Source organism: Photinus pyralis, unplaced genomic scaffold, assembly GCF_008802855.1.
Source record: "Photinus pyralis isolate 1611_PpyrPB1 unplaced genomic scaffold, Ppyr1.3 Ppyr1.4_LG2, whole genome shotgun sequence".
NCBI lineage: Eukaryota > Metazoa > Arthropoda > Insecta > Coleoptera > Lampyridae > Photinus > Photinus pyralis.
This window is the reverse complement of record NW_022170403.1, coordinates 47,741,046-47,758,612: the sequence shown is the minus strand read 5'-3', so window position 1 is coordinate 47,758,612 and position 17,567 is coordinate 47,741,046. Positions and strand designations below refer to the sequence as shown.

The 17,567-nt window shown below is 35.0% G+C and overlaps 5 protein-coding genes across 9 annotated transcripts; 3 read left to right on the top strand and 2 right to left on the bottom strand.

The window, feature by feature from the left end:
• The first annotated feature begins 878 nt into the window (after positions 1–878).
• Positions 879–2,870, top strand: LOC116165110. Of its 2 annotated transcripts, XM_031479407.1 has the most exons (7): positions 879–1,079; positions 1,132–1,275; positions 1,322–1,477; positions 1,523–1,882; positions 1,932–2,234; positions 2,281–2,401; positions 2,447–2,870. In XM_031479407.1, the coding sequence occupies exons 1-7, from the start codon at positions 945–947 to the stop codon at positions 2,845–2,847; spliced, it is 1,620 nt and encodes a 539-aa protein (XP_031335267.1). In that variant the 5' UTR covers positions 879–944; the 3' UTR covers positions 2,848–2,870. The 2 variants fall into 2 exon arrangements, with proteins under 2 accessions (XP_031335267.1, XP_031335268.1); XM_031479408.1 differs by lacking the exons at positions 2,281–2,401; positions 2,447–2,870 and having other exon boundaries at positions 1,932–1,972; positions 2,020–2,159.
• Positions 2,871–4,609: 1,739 nt separating this feature from the next.
• LOC116164107 (kelch-like protein 30) lies at positions 4,610–7,830 on the bottom strand. 2 transcript variants are annotated; one of them, XM_031478236.1, is made up of 8 exons: positions 7,577–7,717; positions 7,436–7,528; positions 6,811–7,389; positions 6,686–6,757; positions 5,952–6,147; positions 5,777–5,898; positions 4,998–5,225; positions 4,610–4,950 (listed from the first exon to the last, which is right to left on the bottom strand). In XM_031478236.1, the coding sequence occupies exons 2-8, from the start codon at positions 7,485–7,487 to the stop codon at positions 4,625–4,627; spliced, it is 1,575 nt and encodes a 524-aa protein (XP_031334096.1). In that variant the 5' UTR covers positions 7,488–7,528; positions 7,577–7,717; the 3' UTR covers positions 4,610–4,624. The 2 variants fall into 2 exon arrangements, with proteins under 2 accessions (XP_031334096.1, XP_031334095.1); XM_031478235.1 differs by having other exon boundaries at positions 6,811–7,528; positions 7,577–7,830.
• A 95-nt stretch (positions 7,831–7,925) lies between these two features.
• Positions 7,926–9,230, top strand: LOC116164108 (replication factor C subunit 3). Its single transcript, XM_031478237.1, has one exon. The coding sequence runs from the start codon at positions 8,080–8,082 to the stop codon at positions 9,145–9,147; it is 1,068 nt and encodes a 355-aa protein (XP_031334097.1). The 5' UTR covers positions 7,926–8,079; the 3' UTR covers positions 9,148–9,230.
• Positions 9,231–10,987: 1,757 nt separating this feature from the next.
• On the top strand, positions 10,988–12,843 carry LOC116163495 (pyrroline-5-carboxylate reductase). Of its 2 annotated transcripts, XM_031477448.1 has the most exons (6): positions 10,988–11,107; positions 11,710–11,757; positions 11,808–12,064; positions 12,108–12,326; positions 12,373–12,584; positions 12,635–12,843. In XM_031477448.1, the coding sequence occupies exons 2-6, from the start codon at positions 11,745–11,747 to the stop codon at positions 12,705–12,707; spliced, it is 774 nt and encodes a 257-aa protein (XP_031333308.1). In that variant the 5' UTR covers positions 10,988–11,107; positions 11,710–11,744; the 3' UTR covers positions 12,708–12,843. The 2 variants fall into 2 exon arrangements, with proteins under 2 accessions (XP_031333308.1, XP_031333307.1); XM_031477447.1 differs by lacking the exon at positions 10,988–11,107 and having other exon boundaries at positions 11,546–11,757.
• A 2,338-nt stretch (positions 12,844–15,181) lies between these two features.
• On the bottom strand, positions 15,182–17,460 carry LOC116163171 (pre-mRNA-splicing factor 18). Of its 2 annotated transcripts, XM_031477019.1 has the most exons (6): positions 16,641–16,973; positions 16,471–16,591; positions 16,253–16,419; positions 15,993–16,205; positions 15,571–15,783; positions 15,182–15,524 (listed from the first exon to the last, which is right to left on the bottom strand). In XM_031477019.1, the coding sequence occupies exons 1-6, from the start codon at positions 16,701–16,703 to the stop codon at positions 15,264–15,266; spliced, it is 1,038 nt and encodes a 345-aa protein (XP_031332879.1). In that variant the 5' UTR covers positions 16,704–16,973; the 3' UTR covers positions 15,182–15,263. The 2 variants fall into 2 exon arrangements, with proteins under 2 accessions (XP_031332879.1, XP_031332878.1); XM_031477018.1 differs by having other exon boundaries at positions 16,253–16,591; positions 16,641–17,460.
• Between the last annotated feature and the right edge of the window lie 107 nt (positions 17,461–17,567).

Sequence of the window (17,567 nt, the reverse complement as noted above, 5' to 3'; positions counted from 1 at the left end):
TACATGCCTGCATTAAAAAACACAAAAACAAGAACAAAATTAAACTATACGATCTTCTCTCGACGTCATTTCAAACCAAGGTGGCTGTGAGGAGTGTTCATACTCCCGAGTCTTGAGACGGCGCAGACCCAGGTTAGTATACATACCCTAAAAAGTCGTGCGGCTGCCGGCTCCAAAACGTTTGTTTTGTCGTAGGTATACACAGAGGGTAGACCTTGTCACTTTATTTAGGTTTAAAAACGTAGACCTGGTTCAAAATTCTGACCCAGATAAAAGAAAAACAGAAAAAATAAAAATACTGGCAGTCTGAAACTGTTGTAACATTTAAAAATAAAAATGGTACTTTTAGCGCATTTTCAAAAAGGAAAATGAACGCTATTGTCTGCACTTTGTCCGTTTGTGCCACTACTAGTCCTCCAGTTTAAGCTTTTTCGTTGTGGTTTCTTTCTTATAAGTACTATGATAAGAGTATAAACACCAGGATAAGCTCTTTGGGCTCGATATCTTGTCCATGAAACAAAAGTAACGGGCGATCAAAAATGAGTAGCGTTCGAGTTAAGTACGATTTCCCATGTAAACAAAAATTCCAAAGGTACCTAACTTGACAGAAACGCATGTTTGATTGCATAGTATTGTGTGTTGCCTATTTAAATTCCAATTAGGGTCATCTACTTTCAAATCATTAAAATGTCCTGAAAATCCGAATATTGTTGATCAAAACATTGTATATTTATATATACAATGATCAAAATATGATTTTTAATCAAAGATGTATGGTTTTGAAAAGATTTTTTTGAATCTTTAGTAGTAGGTGTTTTGTACGATAATAGTGCTTACTAAGTGTGTCATGTGAACTATTCATAGTACTCTGTGAACTATTCAAAGAATAAATTTTCAGTTTTTAGATGTTTGTTTATCATTGGTTATAAACCCGTTATTTAAGCATGAAACCTTCAACTAATAAAATAGGAAACAATTCAAAATCAAAGAAAAGTTCTAAAGATCGTGAAAAACGAAAATCACAATCTACAGTGGAGACACCAAATCAAACCAATTCAGAAAAAGGATCACCTAACAAAGTAATTTATTCAAGAAATAATAAAGGGTATAGTCAGCTGTTGTTTTTTATAGGACAATGGTTTTCGTAAATATTCTGGATATGGTGTAGAAGAACTAACTATAATAGCCGAACAATCGATCAATGAACATCTCACCGAGGAAGTCTGCACTGCTTTCACTGAAGACATCAATTACAGACTGAGGCACATAATTTATGTAGGTTAGACTTCTACGGAAAGGTATCAAACGAATACGTTTTTAGGAGGCCTTAGTACAAGCGAGACTGTCTGGGCAAAATTACATTTCTGGAAATGATATTGATGATATTTTCGACTGCCTCCAAATTCCAAAGGTCTACGGAGCGGAAACAGAACCTGTTTGGATTCCGTTTGGTGACCAAAACCTCTACTACTTGGATGTCAGTTACTGACTAGTGAATCAACATTAACTTTTAGTGTTTTAGGATGCTAAAGTCAATCTAGTTGATGTGGCGGAAGAGTCATTATCATTTGTCCAACCAGAAGAATCAATTTTAACAAGAAAGTGGTTACCTGAATCGAAGGAAATTTCACCGAATTTAAAACAATATTTTATTGTTATGTGTGAGGCGATTGTATCAAAAGACGAAAAACTATATGAAACTGCACTAGATAATATCAAGACTAATAATAATATTGGACCTATCATAGAGTGGTTTTATCATTTTGGATATTTACTACTTAGCAAAGATATAACTTACGATTCTCTTACAATGAGAGCGTTAAATTTGATTAGCAAACTTGAACTGAATCCTATTTCGTCTCTGATTGTTTCTGAAAAGCAAGTAGGTACTAATGAAGGTGTGTTTCTCATAAATTCAGTATTTATTTTAGATTATGCTTCTCACAAGACTGTTGTTACAACGGCTCTTAAGGTTTGTTTCAAATTCCGAGCTAATCAGACCGATATGCCAACTTTTAGCGCTTTTATGCAAACGTGTCACTCCTAGAGTGATTATATTGAAAAAAATGGTTTGTAAATTTTCGGACGTAAGAGATGAGTTTGCTTTGCCTGTAATATGTGCAGTTAACCATCTTGGCTTGGATGCAATCTATTCCATTATATTGCCTCACTTAAATTTTTTAATGGGCATGATAGAGGAACAATCGGAACCCGACTTTACTTTAGAATTATTGGTAAGTGTCCATTTGGTATCACTAGTTTACCAACTTTCCCTTACAGAGAAGTTACAACATATTGTGTATTGAGCAGCAGAATAGTCGAGAACTATGCGACACATTTTATAATACACTGGGGGAAGCGATAATTCCCATTTGGAAATATCCTAGGATACAAATGAATGGTACGTGTATGACTTGGCCGGTAGATATTCAAAGTATTAGTATAGATGATCCTGAAATTGAGTATTGGCAATACGCAAAAGGTCAGCTGAGGAGAAGTAGAAGAAGGATAGCTGTTCCAGAAAAACCACAACATCAGAAGCTTCACATTGAGGAAGTGTTCCCAGAATGTGAAGTCGAAATCAAGAAAGAAATATTCGAATTTGAGTTTGAAAACAGTCCACCTATAGAAGAAAATGATGTTAAGCCTATAATACAATTTAAGTTTCACACCTTTGCACCAGCAGTTGGAAGATTACGGTTTTTAAAACTATCAACTTTTTCTCCCTCTCAAATAAAACAGACACATGTCACGGTTGGAAAAAGCAGTTTAATAACACCTGTTTTGAAAGTTTCTAATAAACATCGACATTGTGTTTTCCATACTATGATGTATCATAACTTATAGTAACATAAAATCCTTCAATTCATTTTTTGTTTTGTTACTGGCAATTGGTTCTACGAGCCCTGTCACAATGAAATAGGCCCATCCATTAGAAATGTAGATTTTAATCAATTTTGTCATTTTAAAGGAAAATGGAATATTATAGCTATTAATGTAGGTATGTACCTCTTTAAAGCTCATTTTAACTCGGAGCAACCGAATTGAGTGAGGTATTCATGGGCAGAGTCCTTTGAAATATAAAACACTGTTATCTTCAAGATTTTTGATAACGCCAAAGTTTATTTTATTTGAATTCATCTGTTATTAATATTCTATTATCAGTGCAAAATGTTTCTCAAGGCTGGCATAGATTGCAACCATGGTATCAAAATACGCAAAAATTGGTATGAAAAATGAAGCAGCGTACTTTATTCACAATTCAGATTACCACAGACCTCTGGTGGCAGTAGATTGTAATTAATACAGGTGTGAGAAGACCGTTATTTTGTTTCCTATTTATAATGGTCAAAAGTAATATTGTAGTGTTTACAGCTGTAAAAGTAAATACACTTGAAAAAATTTCAAAACGTCACATGTTATCATGTTCCTTTCTAGAATTTTAAATGTGATCAATGCAATTATGCAACCTCGATAATGATAGGTAATTAAGAAAATCGTCGTCTAACGCATAATATTCCAACATCTTAAATAGTGAACAGTGGAATTACATAACCAACAATGATAAGTTAAATAATCATCGTCTAACGTACAACATTTCCTAACTCTTTAATTGTGAACAGTGCAATTACACAATAAATAAATATGAGATATATCATGAGAGCGTTCCACTCTAGCTGGATATACAACCTACGATGATGCACACATTTGAGAGCTGGCACTCACGCAATTTTTAGAATGGGAAAAGCTTACGTTTGGCATCTTGTTTTTTAATGGTGGTCACGAAAGCATTGCTCAGGAAATGTTTGTTGTTTTTTTTTTGTGTTATTTAATGCAGGCAGTAATCTGCATTTCTTTTTATAATTGTGTTTTGTATGTAGCATTTTATTTATGAGAGTTTCAATCATTGATTTTGAAGATTACTGGATTTAATCAGCGTGCAGATTCACGTGTTTGATACCGTTAACCTTTTGTTTGAAATCGCGTTCATTTTTGGTGTAATGTTTGCTAAATTTTTGTTTATGTTTATGGTCTTGGCCCCAACTTAGATGTATATTTTTTTATCATTTTTTTAAACATGTGGAAATTATCGAATTGTTTGATGTATCTGTACTGACTTATTTTTTGTAAACTAACATTTTCACCTTGAAGAGACGGTCACGGGGGTGGTAAAAACTAACCAAATGAATTATGACACTCAATAACAAGACTGAATTCGACAATCAGCTGTAGGCTGGTTATCTATCTATCTCGGGCGGGCGATAGCTAATAAAAATCTTTTCGGTTTAGCATCTATGTGCAGTATATGAGTTGCGATCCACTGATTTCCACATATTTTGTCGTTACATTGAATTTGCTTTAAAAAGCCATGTAATTTTTCGTCTTACACTTACCGGAAGGATTTTATTGCACCAAAGATGAGTCACGTCAAGAGTGGCAAAAGATGCAGAAACATTTTTCTCTAAGAGTCTGTAAATAAGTAAACCATTTAATTGTTCCTCAATATAACTTAATTGTATATCCTGGCTTCTATATTGAGTGTAACCTTAATCTTACATTTTCTATTTATTTCTTTGAGTGGAAAAGGAAAATACTGTCGTTTTTTTAAACAATATATTAACATTTAATTAACAAACTCATCTTTTTCTATTAAATTGTAGTGTTGGAAAGTAAAGATTGGGGTTGACATTCTGTATGTATACACTTCTCCTTGTAACTGAAGCAGTGATCCTTCGACTTCATTGGCAAATACAAAATGTCGCTTTTGGGTTTTCATACAGTACCTCTCCATTGATATATTACTGTCAGGTAGAGTTTGCTTGAAAAGAGTATAAACAACATCTTCGCATATAACGGACTCAAGTTGACCCATTTGAATCGGCAGACGTTTGTAGGAGACCATTTCCAAATTTAGCTGGTGTAACTTCAGTTCAGCAATACATTCGTTATCTAAATTAATTTATATTAAGTGTTATTCTCGTGTGATATTCATTTACCTCTAATACATAAACGATTTTTGTATGAGAATACTGTAGATCTCGGTGAAAAATTGGCTGCACAATCATCGCTAACGGAAATGTGCACTTTGTACCACAGCGTTTTTTGCTGATCAAAGACATAGCCATATCGGTAGTGAGGAAAAAATAAAAATAGTTCGTTGTTCAAGTTACAACAAATTACGGGTCTATCCAAATATGGCAACGCTATTTCGTTACTCCATTTATCTAAACACAACTGTTAGAGTGAACAAAACTCATATGGCAATGTACTGTCAAGGTTAGAAGTAATGATTCGCAAATATAGAAGCAACTAAAGATACTGTGGTAAGAACTTGAGGACAGTTCTGGCCCAGGGTACATACCTTTGAGGTACCTGTAGAGTTAGGAAAGCCAGTTCACAAAATGATTTATTCCAATTTTGTCGCCTACACTCATGTAACTGTAAAATTGCAATTCAAAGTAAAGTAATACCCAAATTTATGCATAAAAGCACAATCAATCATATGTATGTATTATTAGTAACCCATTCCATCAATACTAGGAATGTAATTGTTTCATTTATAAAAATGCTATTTATTTATTTTTATTTTGCTTAAGAATTGATTATAATAGTCTGCAGTTTTTCTAACTTGACGGATATGGTGCCTAAAATGGGTTTGTTTTCCTACAATGAAACTGGTCCAGCGTAATGAATGTGTTAGAATTCTTCACCTGGTGTGTGTTTAGTTGCCTCATTGCATACTCACAAATCCTTAATTCTGACCATAATACAGTACCTTCTTTGTAATTGTACCAAAACATATTATCAGAAATCACCCTATATCTGCCAGTTCCACTGATAATATAAATGTAGTCTCCACAAACACAGCATTCAAAATGTCGTCTTTCAAAAGGTAAACTAAAACATTTATTTCATTTAGAAAACTACTCGGAACTAGGTAGTACACGTACACAGTTTTACGTTCCCAACTCTCCCGAATAATGTCGTAAGCCCAAACGTTTTTATTCCAATTACCTTTACCTAAAAAATATTCGCCACCAAGTAAGAATATAAACTCCTTATAACCGACTATTTTAAACCCCTCCAAATTGCGACATTTTGCCTTATCAATTTCCAAGAGTTTTACAAAATTTTTTGTTGCATTATCTAAAAGAAATACATATCTTTATACATTTCACCGATCACATAGAAGGTGTAGAAAGGATAGGTATAGATTTTATATATTACCACAGATTTAAACGATATCATGCTTGGTTAAAATAGTCTGCCCATTCTTTGGAGAATTTGTGTTTGCCACACTTTCTTGTACAAGAATTCATACAGGGGACGATTTTGGTATAGAATTACAGTTACACATAAATACACAATTACCAGCTGTTCCTGATCTTATGTGACAGTACTATAAACTCACTCAATTGCTCGATTCCCAATTCCACGCTCAGAATATAAACATATATGCAACTGCACACTCTTAGGTGCTTCCAGAGCAGAGCTATGGAAGGGATATAATAGGGCACAAACTCATTAGACTATTAAGAGCCTTTGTGATTTTGAATTTGGAACAACGAAATTTTGAGAAAATAGGTACTAAAATTGGAGTTTAAACTGTAGATTCGAACACTAAAGACAAAGTCTGAGTGCGAAAAAAATCTATGTGGCCCCTCTCCACCTGCACACTTCTTACCGTAATAAATAATTGCAGCAGCCATATCTGACGTCTCAATATTATTATATGCAGTTTTCCGCATGAATTTATCTAGAACATAATTGATCAAGCATACAATCTGGTTTCAGATATGTATGTACTACCTTCATAGACCACAGTCCCTTTTAGTTTTTTACACTTTTGTTCCTCTGGACAGGTATTTACCAAAATACAAGGATACTCTTTAAAACTTCTTGATTTTGCATTATTTAATAATTGTGCAGTATTTCTAATATCTTCATCGTAATTATTACGGAAGTCATGGCGTAAATCTAACACACACTGCGCTATTTTTACAATTGGCTCTTCTGAAGCAATATCGGGATAAGTCATGATTTCTTGTATATCTGATTGTTTAAGATTCTTAAAATCTAAGCAGTAGAAAAAACGTAGAAAAATATCACTATGCTCTGTCTTTGAGTACTTGGAGGAGTTGTCGTACCACCATTTCATTAATGTCCGAAAAACATCCATTTCCTGTTTGCATTGCAAATTGACATTTCCCAAATAAGAACATAGTGGTTTCAAAGGTAAGTCAGCTATGCAATCGAAATCCTTAATCACATCAAATTCTATTAAAGACATACTTTTTGCTTTTAAGTACAACGGTTTTAAGTCTAACTGTTCAGCTACCATCCATATTTTAAGACAGTTGCGAGGTAATAATAATTCAGTGAGTTTTGCTACACACATCATTTTAATTTCAATAAATTGTAACATACAGCTAACCTGTAAGACTGAGAGTATATCTTCTTCGTTTATTAAAAATGTACGATCCCATAACAATGATAAAATAATATTCATCGCCTTTAAGTCGATTCCCTAGAATCTTTGTAAATTATAAGGTATATGCAATGGGAAATTGCTTACTTGCAATCGTACAATGTTCTTCTTACTTTCTACAAAGTTACCCTCAAACATAGCTTTGAAGTAATCACTATTTTCAATTAAATCTTTCTTTGAACATTTTATGGAGACGTCTTCAATCACCAATATAATTTCATCGTCGCTAATGTTTTCTTCAGACATTTTAAAAGGTAATTTAACATATACAACATTAATTTGTAAACTAAATAATTAAAATGTTTATAGAAGGACAACACATAGTGGCTAAGTAACACCAGAATATCAGAACAAATATAAACCTCACATAATTTAAATTTATATTATTATTCTTATTACTTTACAAATTAGTATCTCTACGAAAGCTTTACGACACCCCTATTTCAAGACCCAACAATGATGAAATATGCTCCAGTTTAATTCTTCTGTAAATAATAGGTAAATTAGACACAGTGGCTTATTTATAATCATAACCTTAAAAAGTAAAAACCGCGCGAATTTACCGAAATTACTCTTCTAAAGATTAAAAAATGAGTTTGTGGGTTGATAAATACAGACCAAAGGATCTATCCAAATTAGATTATCACAAGGAACAAGCCGAAAATTTAAAGAAGCTTACACATAAAGGCGACTTCCCCCATTTACTCATTTATGGGCCTTCTGGTGCTGGTAAGAAAACTAGAATCATGTGCATACTAAAGGACCTTTACGGCTCCGGTGTCGAACGGTTACGTATGGAGCAATTAAATTTCACAACACCGTCCAAAAAGAAATTAGAAATTATGACCGTTAGCAGTAACTATCACATTGAAATTAATCCCTCCGACGTGGGTATGTACGATCGTATCGTTGTAATGGATCTAATAAAAAACGTCGCGCAAACTCAGCAACTGGATGTTAACGGGCAAAGAGAATTTAAAATAATTGTGCTTACTGATGTCGATAATTTAACTAGAGATGCACAACATGCCCTACGGCGTACTATGGAGAAATATATCGCAAACTGTCGTCTGATTCTGTGCGCAAATTCAACTTCCAGATTGACACCCGCCATTCGCAGCAGGTGTTTGGGAATTCGAGTTGCCGCCCCCACTGTACCAGAAATTTGCTGTATTCTACAAACCATATGTAAAAAGGAGGGCCTAACAATACGATCCGAATTTGCTCAGAAGATTGCCGAGAAATCGAATCGCAATCTACGTCGAGCAATACTGATGTGTGAGGCTTGTAAGGTGGAACAGTATCCATTTGCACCAAACCAAAATATTGCTGAACCTGATTGGTTGATGTTTATACGTGCAATGGCGAGGAAAATTAGTCACGAGCAGAGTGTAAACACGTTAGCGAGTGTTCGAGGTGATCTATACGAATTGATTATTCATGGTATACCAAACAACATTATTTTTCAAACTATGGTTAGCGAATTGGTGAAGAATTGTGACATATCGTTGAAGGCTGAAATTATATCACAAGCTGCACTGTTCGAGCATAGATTACAACATGGAAATAAGGCAATTTTTCACTTTGAGGCTTTTGTTGCTAAGTTTATGTGTTTATATAAGAGGTTTTTGGAAGATGCAGTGGCAGATGTATTTTAAATACGTACTATTTTAAATCTTGTTTGTATAATGTTTAGTAGTTGATACTCTTTTTGTAATACACAATATACTTATACAATATCTTTTTTTTTAATCTTTGAAACATTTAATTAGGAAATTGCTGCAATACCAGTCTGAATAACAGTATCCGGGATGTACAAGACATTTTCAGTGTCAGTAGTTGAAGACATGGGAAGATAGAAAAGTGGGCAGAGGTTGACAAATCTGCTCGCCTCATTTGGATAGAGGATTAGACGCCCTAATGCCTAGTGATGAAACATGGCGAATTTGGATTAAATTTCTACAATAAAATCTAGTGGTTGCCAGAACTGGGTACCTAAACCTCTTGAAAAGTGCTTAAAAGCATCAAACACTTATGTAATGACAGAGTGGAATTACCAAGCATTTTGAGAATAGAAAGTACCTACAGCCATTGGAAAGTGCTTGAAGCCTATTAAAATTACTGAAAACATTCTAAAAACCTTGCATTTTTGTCTCTTTAGTGTACGATGTATTTCTTATGGCCATAATTCCATGGCTGATTTTGATTGGAAACCAAATTCGTTCGTTTATTGTCTCGTATAGACACGGCAATGGAATTATTGCATACATGCAAAGGTTGATTCCCAAATGATATAGGTATCGCTACGTTTTTGAAATTTTTTTCGCTATCGAATGACAAAAATCCAATATGGCGGCTAGATCTAAGGGCTAGATTCACATCAGCAATCCACTTGCTCACTTATGGACTAATTCAATGTTGTTTGTACCTGTACGTAAAGTTTGTTATATTTTTGCTCTCTTTGTATGACGTTTCAATGGCTGTGATGCACAGTTTCAAGCATAAAGTATTATATTACAAGAAATAAGAATAAAGTTGATGTGATCGTACTTACTCGAAACTCACAAGCGATAAAAATTTTATTTTAGCACCATCAGAAAACCATTTTTGAATATCATTGAAAATAAATAAACGCCAAAGCATTTTCGAAAATGACATTTTTCGGTGTTTTGACCATAACTTCGTTAGTGTGTACAGTTACAAGAAACTCTGAACGGGAAACTTAATCTACTTCAAATTCTGTAATTCTTTGCCCATTTAAAGGGGTAGTATACCCAAAATAAAAAAAATTGTAGAAGAAAATCTAAGAACAAAATTTCAAACCGGAGTTTTCTACTATAAGTAGTTAAGTTATTAACGATGAAAGTTTGAAAGACAGAGCATGTGACGTCATCTCGACATGTAGATATCTTTTACGGTTTACTACTAAACATCGGAAACCCCCCCCCCCCCACAGCATGTTTTTGAAAAGCAATAATAAGTATGTGTGACAATTTAAGCATTCAAGAAATGTACCAAATCACGTTTTTGTTGCATGAAGTGAGTTTTAAACAGAGCTCCGAACCATGATACAAATACAGTATCATGACATATATAATAACATAATTATATTTAAGAAATTTTTTTGTATCTCGTCAAATAAAAGAGAGGTGACCCTCTTATCTCGAACGCACTGTATAAATAAATAGCTATTTTTCGGGAAGGGCGAGTTGTCTTGATTTTGTTAAAATTTTGGCAGCGTATGTAATTGACTGCCAATAAAGGTTTTTTAAAAATATCTGGTTTGAGATAGGAAGCTATTCTGTCAAAAATTTAGCATCTGGTTTTATCCCATTAACATCCACATCCCTAAAAAATTATGCAGTGTAGTTCAGTTAGCTTATAAAATGTCACGATAACATAACAAGATATCAATTCAATTGCACTGTTTACCGACATTGATAAGGTGATAAGTAAATATAGCATATACTATCCCCTACGGTTTAAATGCTGATGCAATTTGCCCTTTAGGTAAGGAAGCTATATACCTACACTAAGAGTGAATCATATATGTTGCTAAATATCATACACATCGGAAATGTGGATCTTCAGTCACCTCACCTGTAATATTTGGCAGAGGTAAGTAATACATACTTTATGTTTAACGGAATTTGTGTTAGATTTTGTTTTCAAATTAGTTATTTCATTTAATATATAGAATATATATTAATAAAAATCCAGGCGCCGCAATTTTCGGTTTAATCAATTGCAGCGAAAGAACGACTTTATTTTAACCATTTGCCGCGGAAGCACGAGTGTGGTTTTCCGAATTTTCGGAAACTATAATTTTGGAATTTATTTTCACATTCAGAAACTACCAGATAGGTACCAAATTTTATCGAGATCAGCATTTCTCCGTTTTTACCTACCTATGTTTGTCCTTCCTATTCAAGACTTTGATTATACACACCAATGCTCAAGGTTGGTTCCTACTATCATTGCTTATATACACCATAATCAATAGTACTACCAATTTTTTGGCATATTTCTTTGTTGACCCTGTATGTATCTGCCGTAGACAAATTTAATTTAACCTCACTTTGTCTGTTTCTCAATAGCTTCTTCGTAACTTTTTATCCTTGCCCTACCTTGCCTGCATTTATTTTGAAAATAAAGAATGAACAGTCTAAAAACGTGTGATAGTAAAAGTGTAAAATTTTTTCAAAAATTTGGTTTTATAGGAGGAGGAAATATAGCAAAAGCAATATGTGAGGGAATGGTTCGTAAAAGTAAGTGATTTGTAATTCTCCTTCTTTTATAAATGATATGTACTTTTTAGAATTAATCTCATTTTCACAAGTATACGTGTCAAGCGCTACAACTTCAAGTTTGCAATATTGGAAGGATAAAGGGGCCTTCACCACGACTGTTAATGGGGAGATTGCAGACGAAGCAGATGTGATATTTTTAGCAGTAAAACCTCATATTTTGGCTGAAGCTGTTGCACAACTTCTACAAACATACACACCCGCAAAAGCAACAAACAAATTGTTCATTTCTGTGTTAGCAGGCACAACTTTGGCTGCTATTGAAAATGTATGATTATCAAATTAAATTGTGATAAAGAGCTCAATTATAGATTTTACAAGAAGTGAATGGTGCAAGAGTTATGCGTGTGATGCCGAATACCCCTCTGCTTGTGGGTGAAGGCTGTTCTGTATACTGCCCAGGCCAATATGCTACAGAGGATGACATAAATTTGGTGAAGACCATCTTCGAAGTCTCCGGTGTATGTGAATTAGTACCAGAATCTTTAATCAGTGCTGTTGGTGCTTTGGCAGGAAGTGGACCCGCATTTGTAATTCACTTGTCCATTGGGCAGAGTATTACCCTTTACATTGTAGATATACATAATTATTGAGGCCTTGTCAGACGGCGGTGTAAAATTAGGTATCCCTCGTAAGACGTCGACAATGTTTGCTGCTCAAACTGTACTTGGTGCTGCTAAGATGGTGTTAGAAACAGGCAAACATCCAGGTGTTTTAAAGGAAGAAGTTACATCTCCCGGTGGAACTACAATAGCTGGCATTCATGAATTAGAAAAGGGAGGACTTCGGTAAGTAGTGTGTAGTACGTTTCAGGACACTGAGGAATTAATTGTTTTAGAGCTACTTTAATGGATGCTTTGGAAGCCGCAGCAAAACGGTCTGCCGTTTTAGGTCAACAAAAACATAATTGATTTCATTTATAGAGGTGAAAATTTGGCAATAAATTCATGGACTTGCGCTAGTGCTCGGATTGATATTTCAATTGTTGTTTTTGTTTATGCATTAATAAAGATACTGATCTGCTTTATACAAGCCACATTAAATTTAGCAAAGTTTGTGTTATTTCCACAAGAACAAAATCATACTTTTTATCATTTCTTTTGCAATTGTAAACAAATGATAAAGCTGTTGGCTGTTGCACTCGCATGTGATTGCTAATGATTTTTATGTGGTATACAGGGTGATTCCTATAGTACCTGCCACCGTTTGGGAGCGTATAGGGGGTGCCTAGGGGAGTATTTTGATATAGGACACTTGGGGTCGGAAATCTAAAATAAGGGCGCCAGAACCAAATTTATCTTCTGGAATTTCACGCCTGTATGTAGGCAACCCAACCGACCGACGTTTCGCGCGGAGCGATGCAGAGCGAGTTAGCGCGAGGAAGCGACATGGGAGGGAAGGAGGGAAAACGACAGTCAAAAGCAATAACGTTTACAAGTGTTCAACGTGGCCACCGTTGTTCTCAATGCACTTCCTACATCTAGCCAACTATTATTATACTATTGCCATAGTGTTTATTCACTTGATACGCGTCGTTGCAGACGGGATTTCGTGGGTTTAAACAAAATTCTGATCAAGTGTCAGCCACACATCGCCGCCTGAGATCGCTCCGTGTGCACCGCCGGCCGGTTGGGTTGCCTACCTACAGGCGCGAAATTCCAGAAGGTAAATTTGGCTCTGGCACCCTTATTTTAGATTTCCGACCCCAAGTGTCCTATATCAAAATACTCCCCTACGCACCACCTACACGCTCCCAAACGGTGGCAGGTACTATAGGAATCACCCTGTATAATTACCTTCGGCATTTATAACATATATGAATCTGAGATGTACCACTTTTAAGGTAGTATCAACACACGGCTACTTTTTGTTGCAGAGTATTTTTGCAGCAGCTGCTGAAGTTGATTACTGTGTTCACACACTAGCCAAAAGTAACGTTTTTATTTTGCAGCCGCCTACAAAAGTTGCAGGACGAGACTAGAGGTTGCACATATGTTAACACTAAAATGCTGCTTTTGCAATGTGTTCTGGTTGCAGCATCCCTTGCAGTTTCAGCCTTGCAATATTATATTCACATACCTTGTGAGAAATGTTTGTTTATAAAATGGATGAGGAATGACGTAATATTAAATAACTGAACATAACGTTGCAATAATGTAGAATTTCATCAAAAATAATTGCAGTGGGAGCATATTATTTATATAATACTTTTTATCCTATACAAGGAGCAAGGTACATTCTCTCGCTTGTATGAGGACGCAAAAGAAGACAATTGAAAGCACCTTTGAATATAAAATACCTATTATATTAAAACGTCTAGCATAACAGTGTAGGGAGGTATCTAGAATGTGAGTATAATGTATAAATGCTAAATGATATGTATGGAATTAAAAAAATGCTGCATCTGTCGGGAATTGAACCTGGGTTGCCAGCCTAGCAGCTATTTAGGATTAGACGAACTATGACACGTGCGAACTTGAATTTTACACCAGAGAGAATCAATTAATATCTTATTAATTAATATTACTAAGGTGTAATTTATGTTGTTATTAAGAGGTTGACGAAAAAACTTCATTGTGAAACACGCGCGTTTTCATCGCATAAATTGGAGTCGTGTTCGGTCAAGGACAGGTTAATTAAACACGTTGTGCTATTTTTTGCTACAAAAAAATCTGTCACTGTTAATGAAAAAATGGGGATTCAACTGGCCGGCCCGTGTGGCGCAGTTCAGTTAAAGCTGAACTGTGGTGCTAAGGGCCCCTAGTTCGGGCATGGATATTTGTAAATGTATAGTGGGTTGGGTTGGTAGAGCAGGCTTGGCTGAAACCCCGCCCACTTAAAAATAAAGGCAAAATAAAATAAACTTGATTGTTTATTGACCGAAAGTTAGAGTGAAAAAAACGTCTGGTTTAGTAAACAAGTTTCCCCTTTTCTGTGAATACAAATAGTGTCCCCGGTTCTTGCTTGCAATCCATGAACACAAGGATTAACTGTTCTAAAAACTACACCCTAGAACTTTTGATTTCGCTGGAGGATTTTTTACCGTCGGAAGGGTCCAATCTACCACTTTCGGAATTTAATATTTATTCCCTACGTATCATTGTAACGAAACCGTTCCGACCTTATAATTGCGTAACCAGATTGAGCTACTAGATCATTATGTGTTTACGAAATACAGTGATAGCCATTTATTTATTGTCAGATCAGTGGTTAAATATCTACAGGGTGTAGAAACGGTTTACGCACCCGCACCATAGGGATTTCAATGCTAAGAAAAATCGCCATAATTTATGATGATTAGTTTTAAAATTAGTTAATGAAAAATTTGGATTTGTGATTTCTTAGAGATATCAACCGGTAGATACTCGTAAAATAAAAAAATAAATTAATTATCAATTGGGTTTTTAATTTTCTATGCTAAAAGTGTTAGTCACAAATTTACACATCCTGAATATAAACCAATTAACTTAATTAGTACTTTCGTTAGTACTACCAAAAGCTTGATATTCCACACACCTTGACGGATCAGTGGGGAAATACTCTTGGCATTTAGTCATCAACCGCTTGATAGCTTGAATGTATTTACGTTGCGTTTCATCATTCATTACATGTGCGACATTCTTTGAAAAGATCTTTTCACGTCCTGTACGAGCGTGAATACCAACCATAGTAACACCAATGGGCCATGGAGCATTACCAATTGCCATTTGCAAGTAAGCATCACTTGCCTAGAAAGTATTGACACTGTGCATTCAATTAATGTTAAATTGTTACCTTTAAATAGTTACGATTTAAGAGATGTTGGGTGATCTCAGTCAGACTTTCTAAAATATCCTCAGGTAGTGTGTGTGTTTTTAGTTTTCGTATAAGAGGTTTTAAATACACTTGTGTTTGACCACAGGTCGCTCCTGCCATTTTACCTCGTGTAGCCATTTTTACTTCTGATGAACGATTATTTAACTGATCATTCCACTTTTTCATCAGCAACTACAAAATAAAATTTTAGTTGATATTTTACAATATTTGGTTCTAAAATCTAAAGCCCAAAATAAGACCTTGGTAACAAATACCTAATGTGTGCTCTTGATTGCTTTTAACTGGTTAATAAAAGAAATAATATGCAAAGATTTTCGGCAGTATTCCCACTGCCCCTTCCAAAAGGCATTATTTTGAGTTTTGGTGTCCAATTTACCAACCAACAAAAATTTCATTATAAGAGTCATGTCATACTCTCGATTTCCGCATCCCAACTCCTTTGCCATTTCTTGTATCTCTTCATATGTGGCAACCGGTTCCTGTGGCTTGTTCATAACCTTTGATTCCTCTCGACATTCACTAGAAGCTAAAATTTCGTCCAGATAAGCCTGATCAACTTTCTCCATCGCTTCTTGAAAGTCATTTCGAAAACCCTGCAACACCAATTTTAATCAGAGCAATAACAGACAGTTCTACATACTCGATTCATTTCCGGTTCTAAAATCTCACATCTGCGCAAACGCTTAAACGCATCTGATTCGGTTTCCCCAAACAAGAATATAGGTTCCCCTCTATCACGCAGTCGAGAGATGACCTCGCATCTTGGAAGAACAGAATGTTCCGTACCACGGTCTGCCGCAAGTGACCCTGAAGAGAAAGATTTTAACAAATAACTTAAAACTAAAGACTGTGTCGTACCTTCAATGGTATTAGTAAAATCTTTAAGCTCCTCGTTCCTGGTTTGGCCATATTTGGCTTGATATTCTTCAATTTCCTTTGATACTAAGTCGCCCCTTTTAAAATACTTCTTTTGACTATCCTAAACAGACGTATTTAATAATTATTCCTTTTGCTACAAGAAACCTTACCACTAGTTGTTTATCTTCCAACTGTTTGCGTTTTTTTGCTATTTCTGCTTTTAGAATATCCATTAAGTTAGCAAATTTAACCAAAACATTACATTTACAAATTAATAGGTTAGGAAACAGTGTTGCCAACTTGCCATTTTATCAAAAATTTTATCTATACAAGGCGATTCAAGCCATATTGCCATGAAACCAATTTTTAGTAATTGTAAATGGTGGAACCATTAGAGAAGTTTCATAGTCTAAAGTGGAACCATTGTCTGTAGTACACATTACTGTAGGGGCTTTTATTCATGATTGCCTTTTTTTTACTATTTTATTATTGTTTTAGTTAAAAAAAATAGCATATTTCACCCCCTACAATTGAAAACACATCAGATTTTGGGTTCTCTGCGTGATAAAACTATAACCTTACACTTACTTAAACCATATATGATTCTGCTGATAGTATTTAAACAATGGTAGTACGAGTGTACCTGCAGTGAACAAGTGACGTATTTATAAAAAACCTAGACTCCCTAAGTCAGATATATTAAGCTCTATTGTTATTATTGAAGACAACTGCAATGCATAGTTGCTATCACGTTGTTTGCACTGGCGATTTGAACATAGATTTACTTAACTTTGCATCATCATCGAGAGTCAAAGTCACAAATCTTCTCGACACCATAGGCATGTATCAATTAATAACCGAATCCACAAGAGTAACAGACCATTCTGCGACCATATTAGATGTCATTATCACTTCTGATGAATTTAGAATCGGAATGTGGATCTGACAACGAATGGAACTTTCATAATATATTATGTTTCCGCATCGTTAAGAAAAAAACCCGTATCTTCAAAACCAAACTCTCAATAATTGATAAACTACTATATAATCTAAAGAGGAAATACCCTGGATCAGTGCGCTTGTACTTGCTAGTACTG

Excerpts from the sequence above, each read along its gene's own strand:
- LOC116165110 (XM_031479407.1), top strand. The coding sequence starts at position 945 with ATGAAACCTTCAACTAATAAAATAGGAAACAATTCAAAATCAAAGAAA. Across the intron at positions 1,276-1,321 it reads GACTGAGGCACATAATTTAT|GAGGCCTTAGTACAAGCGAG; the intron begins GTAGGTTAGACT and ends ATACGTTTTTAG. Across the intron at positions 2,235-2,280 it reads ACTTTACTTTAGAATTATTG|AGAAGTTACAACATATTGTG; the intron begins GTAAGTGTCCAT and ends TTTCCCTTACAG.
- LOC116164107 (XM_031478235.1), bottom strand. The coding sequence starts at position 7,735 with ATGTCTGAAGAAAACATTAGCGACGATGAAATTATATTGGTGATTGAA. Across the intron at positions 5,226-5,776 it reads TTGGTACAATTACAAAGAAG|ATAAATGGAGTAACGAAATA; the intron begins GTACTGTATTAT and ends AGTTGTGTTTAG. Across the intron at positions 4,951-4,997 it reads AAATCGTTTATGTATTAGAG|ATAACGAATGTATTGCTGAA; the intron begins GTAAATGAATAT and ends AAATTAATTTAG.
- LOC116164108 (XM_031478237.1), top strand. The coding sequence starts at position 8,080 with ATGAGTTTGTGGGTTGATAAATACAGACCAAAGGATCTATCCAAATTA.
- LOC116163495 (XM_031477447.1), top strand. The coding sequence starts at position 11,646 with ATGAACAGTCTAAAAACGTGTGATAGTAAAAGTGTAAAATTTTTTCAA. Across the intron at positions 11,758-11,807 it reads TGAGGGAATGGTTCGTAAAA|AATTAATCTCATTTTCACAA; the intron begins GTAAGTGATTTG and ends TGTACTTTTTAG. Across the intron at positions 12,327-12,372 it reads CAGGAAGTGGACCCGCATTT|ATATACATAATTATTGAGGC; the intron begins GTAATTCACTTG and ends TTTACATTGTAG.
- LOC116163171 (XM_031477018.1), bottom strand. The coding sequence starts at position 16,703 with ATGGATATTCTAAAAGCAGAAATAGCAAAAAAACGCAAACAGTTGGAA. Across the intron at positions 16,592-16,640 it reads TGGAAGATAAACAACTAGTG|GATAGTCAAAAGAAGTATTT; the intron begins GTAAGGTTTCTT and ends ACGTCTGTTTAG. Across the intron at positions 15,525-15,570 it reads TAAATCGTAACTATTTAAAG|GCAAGTGATGCTTACTTGCA; the intron begins GTAACAATTTAA and ends AATACTTTCTAG.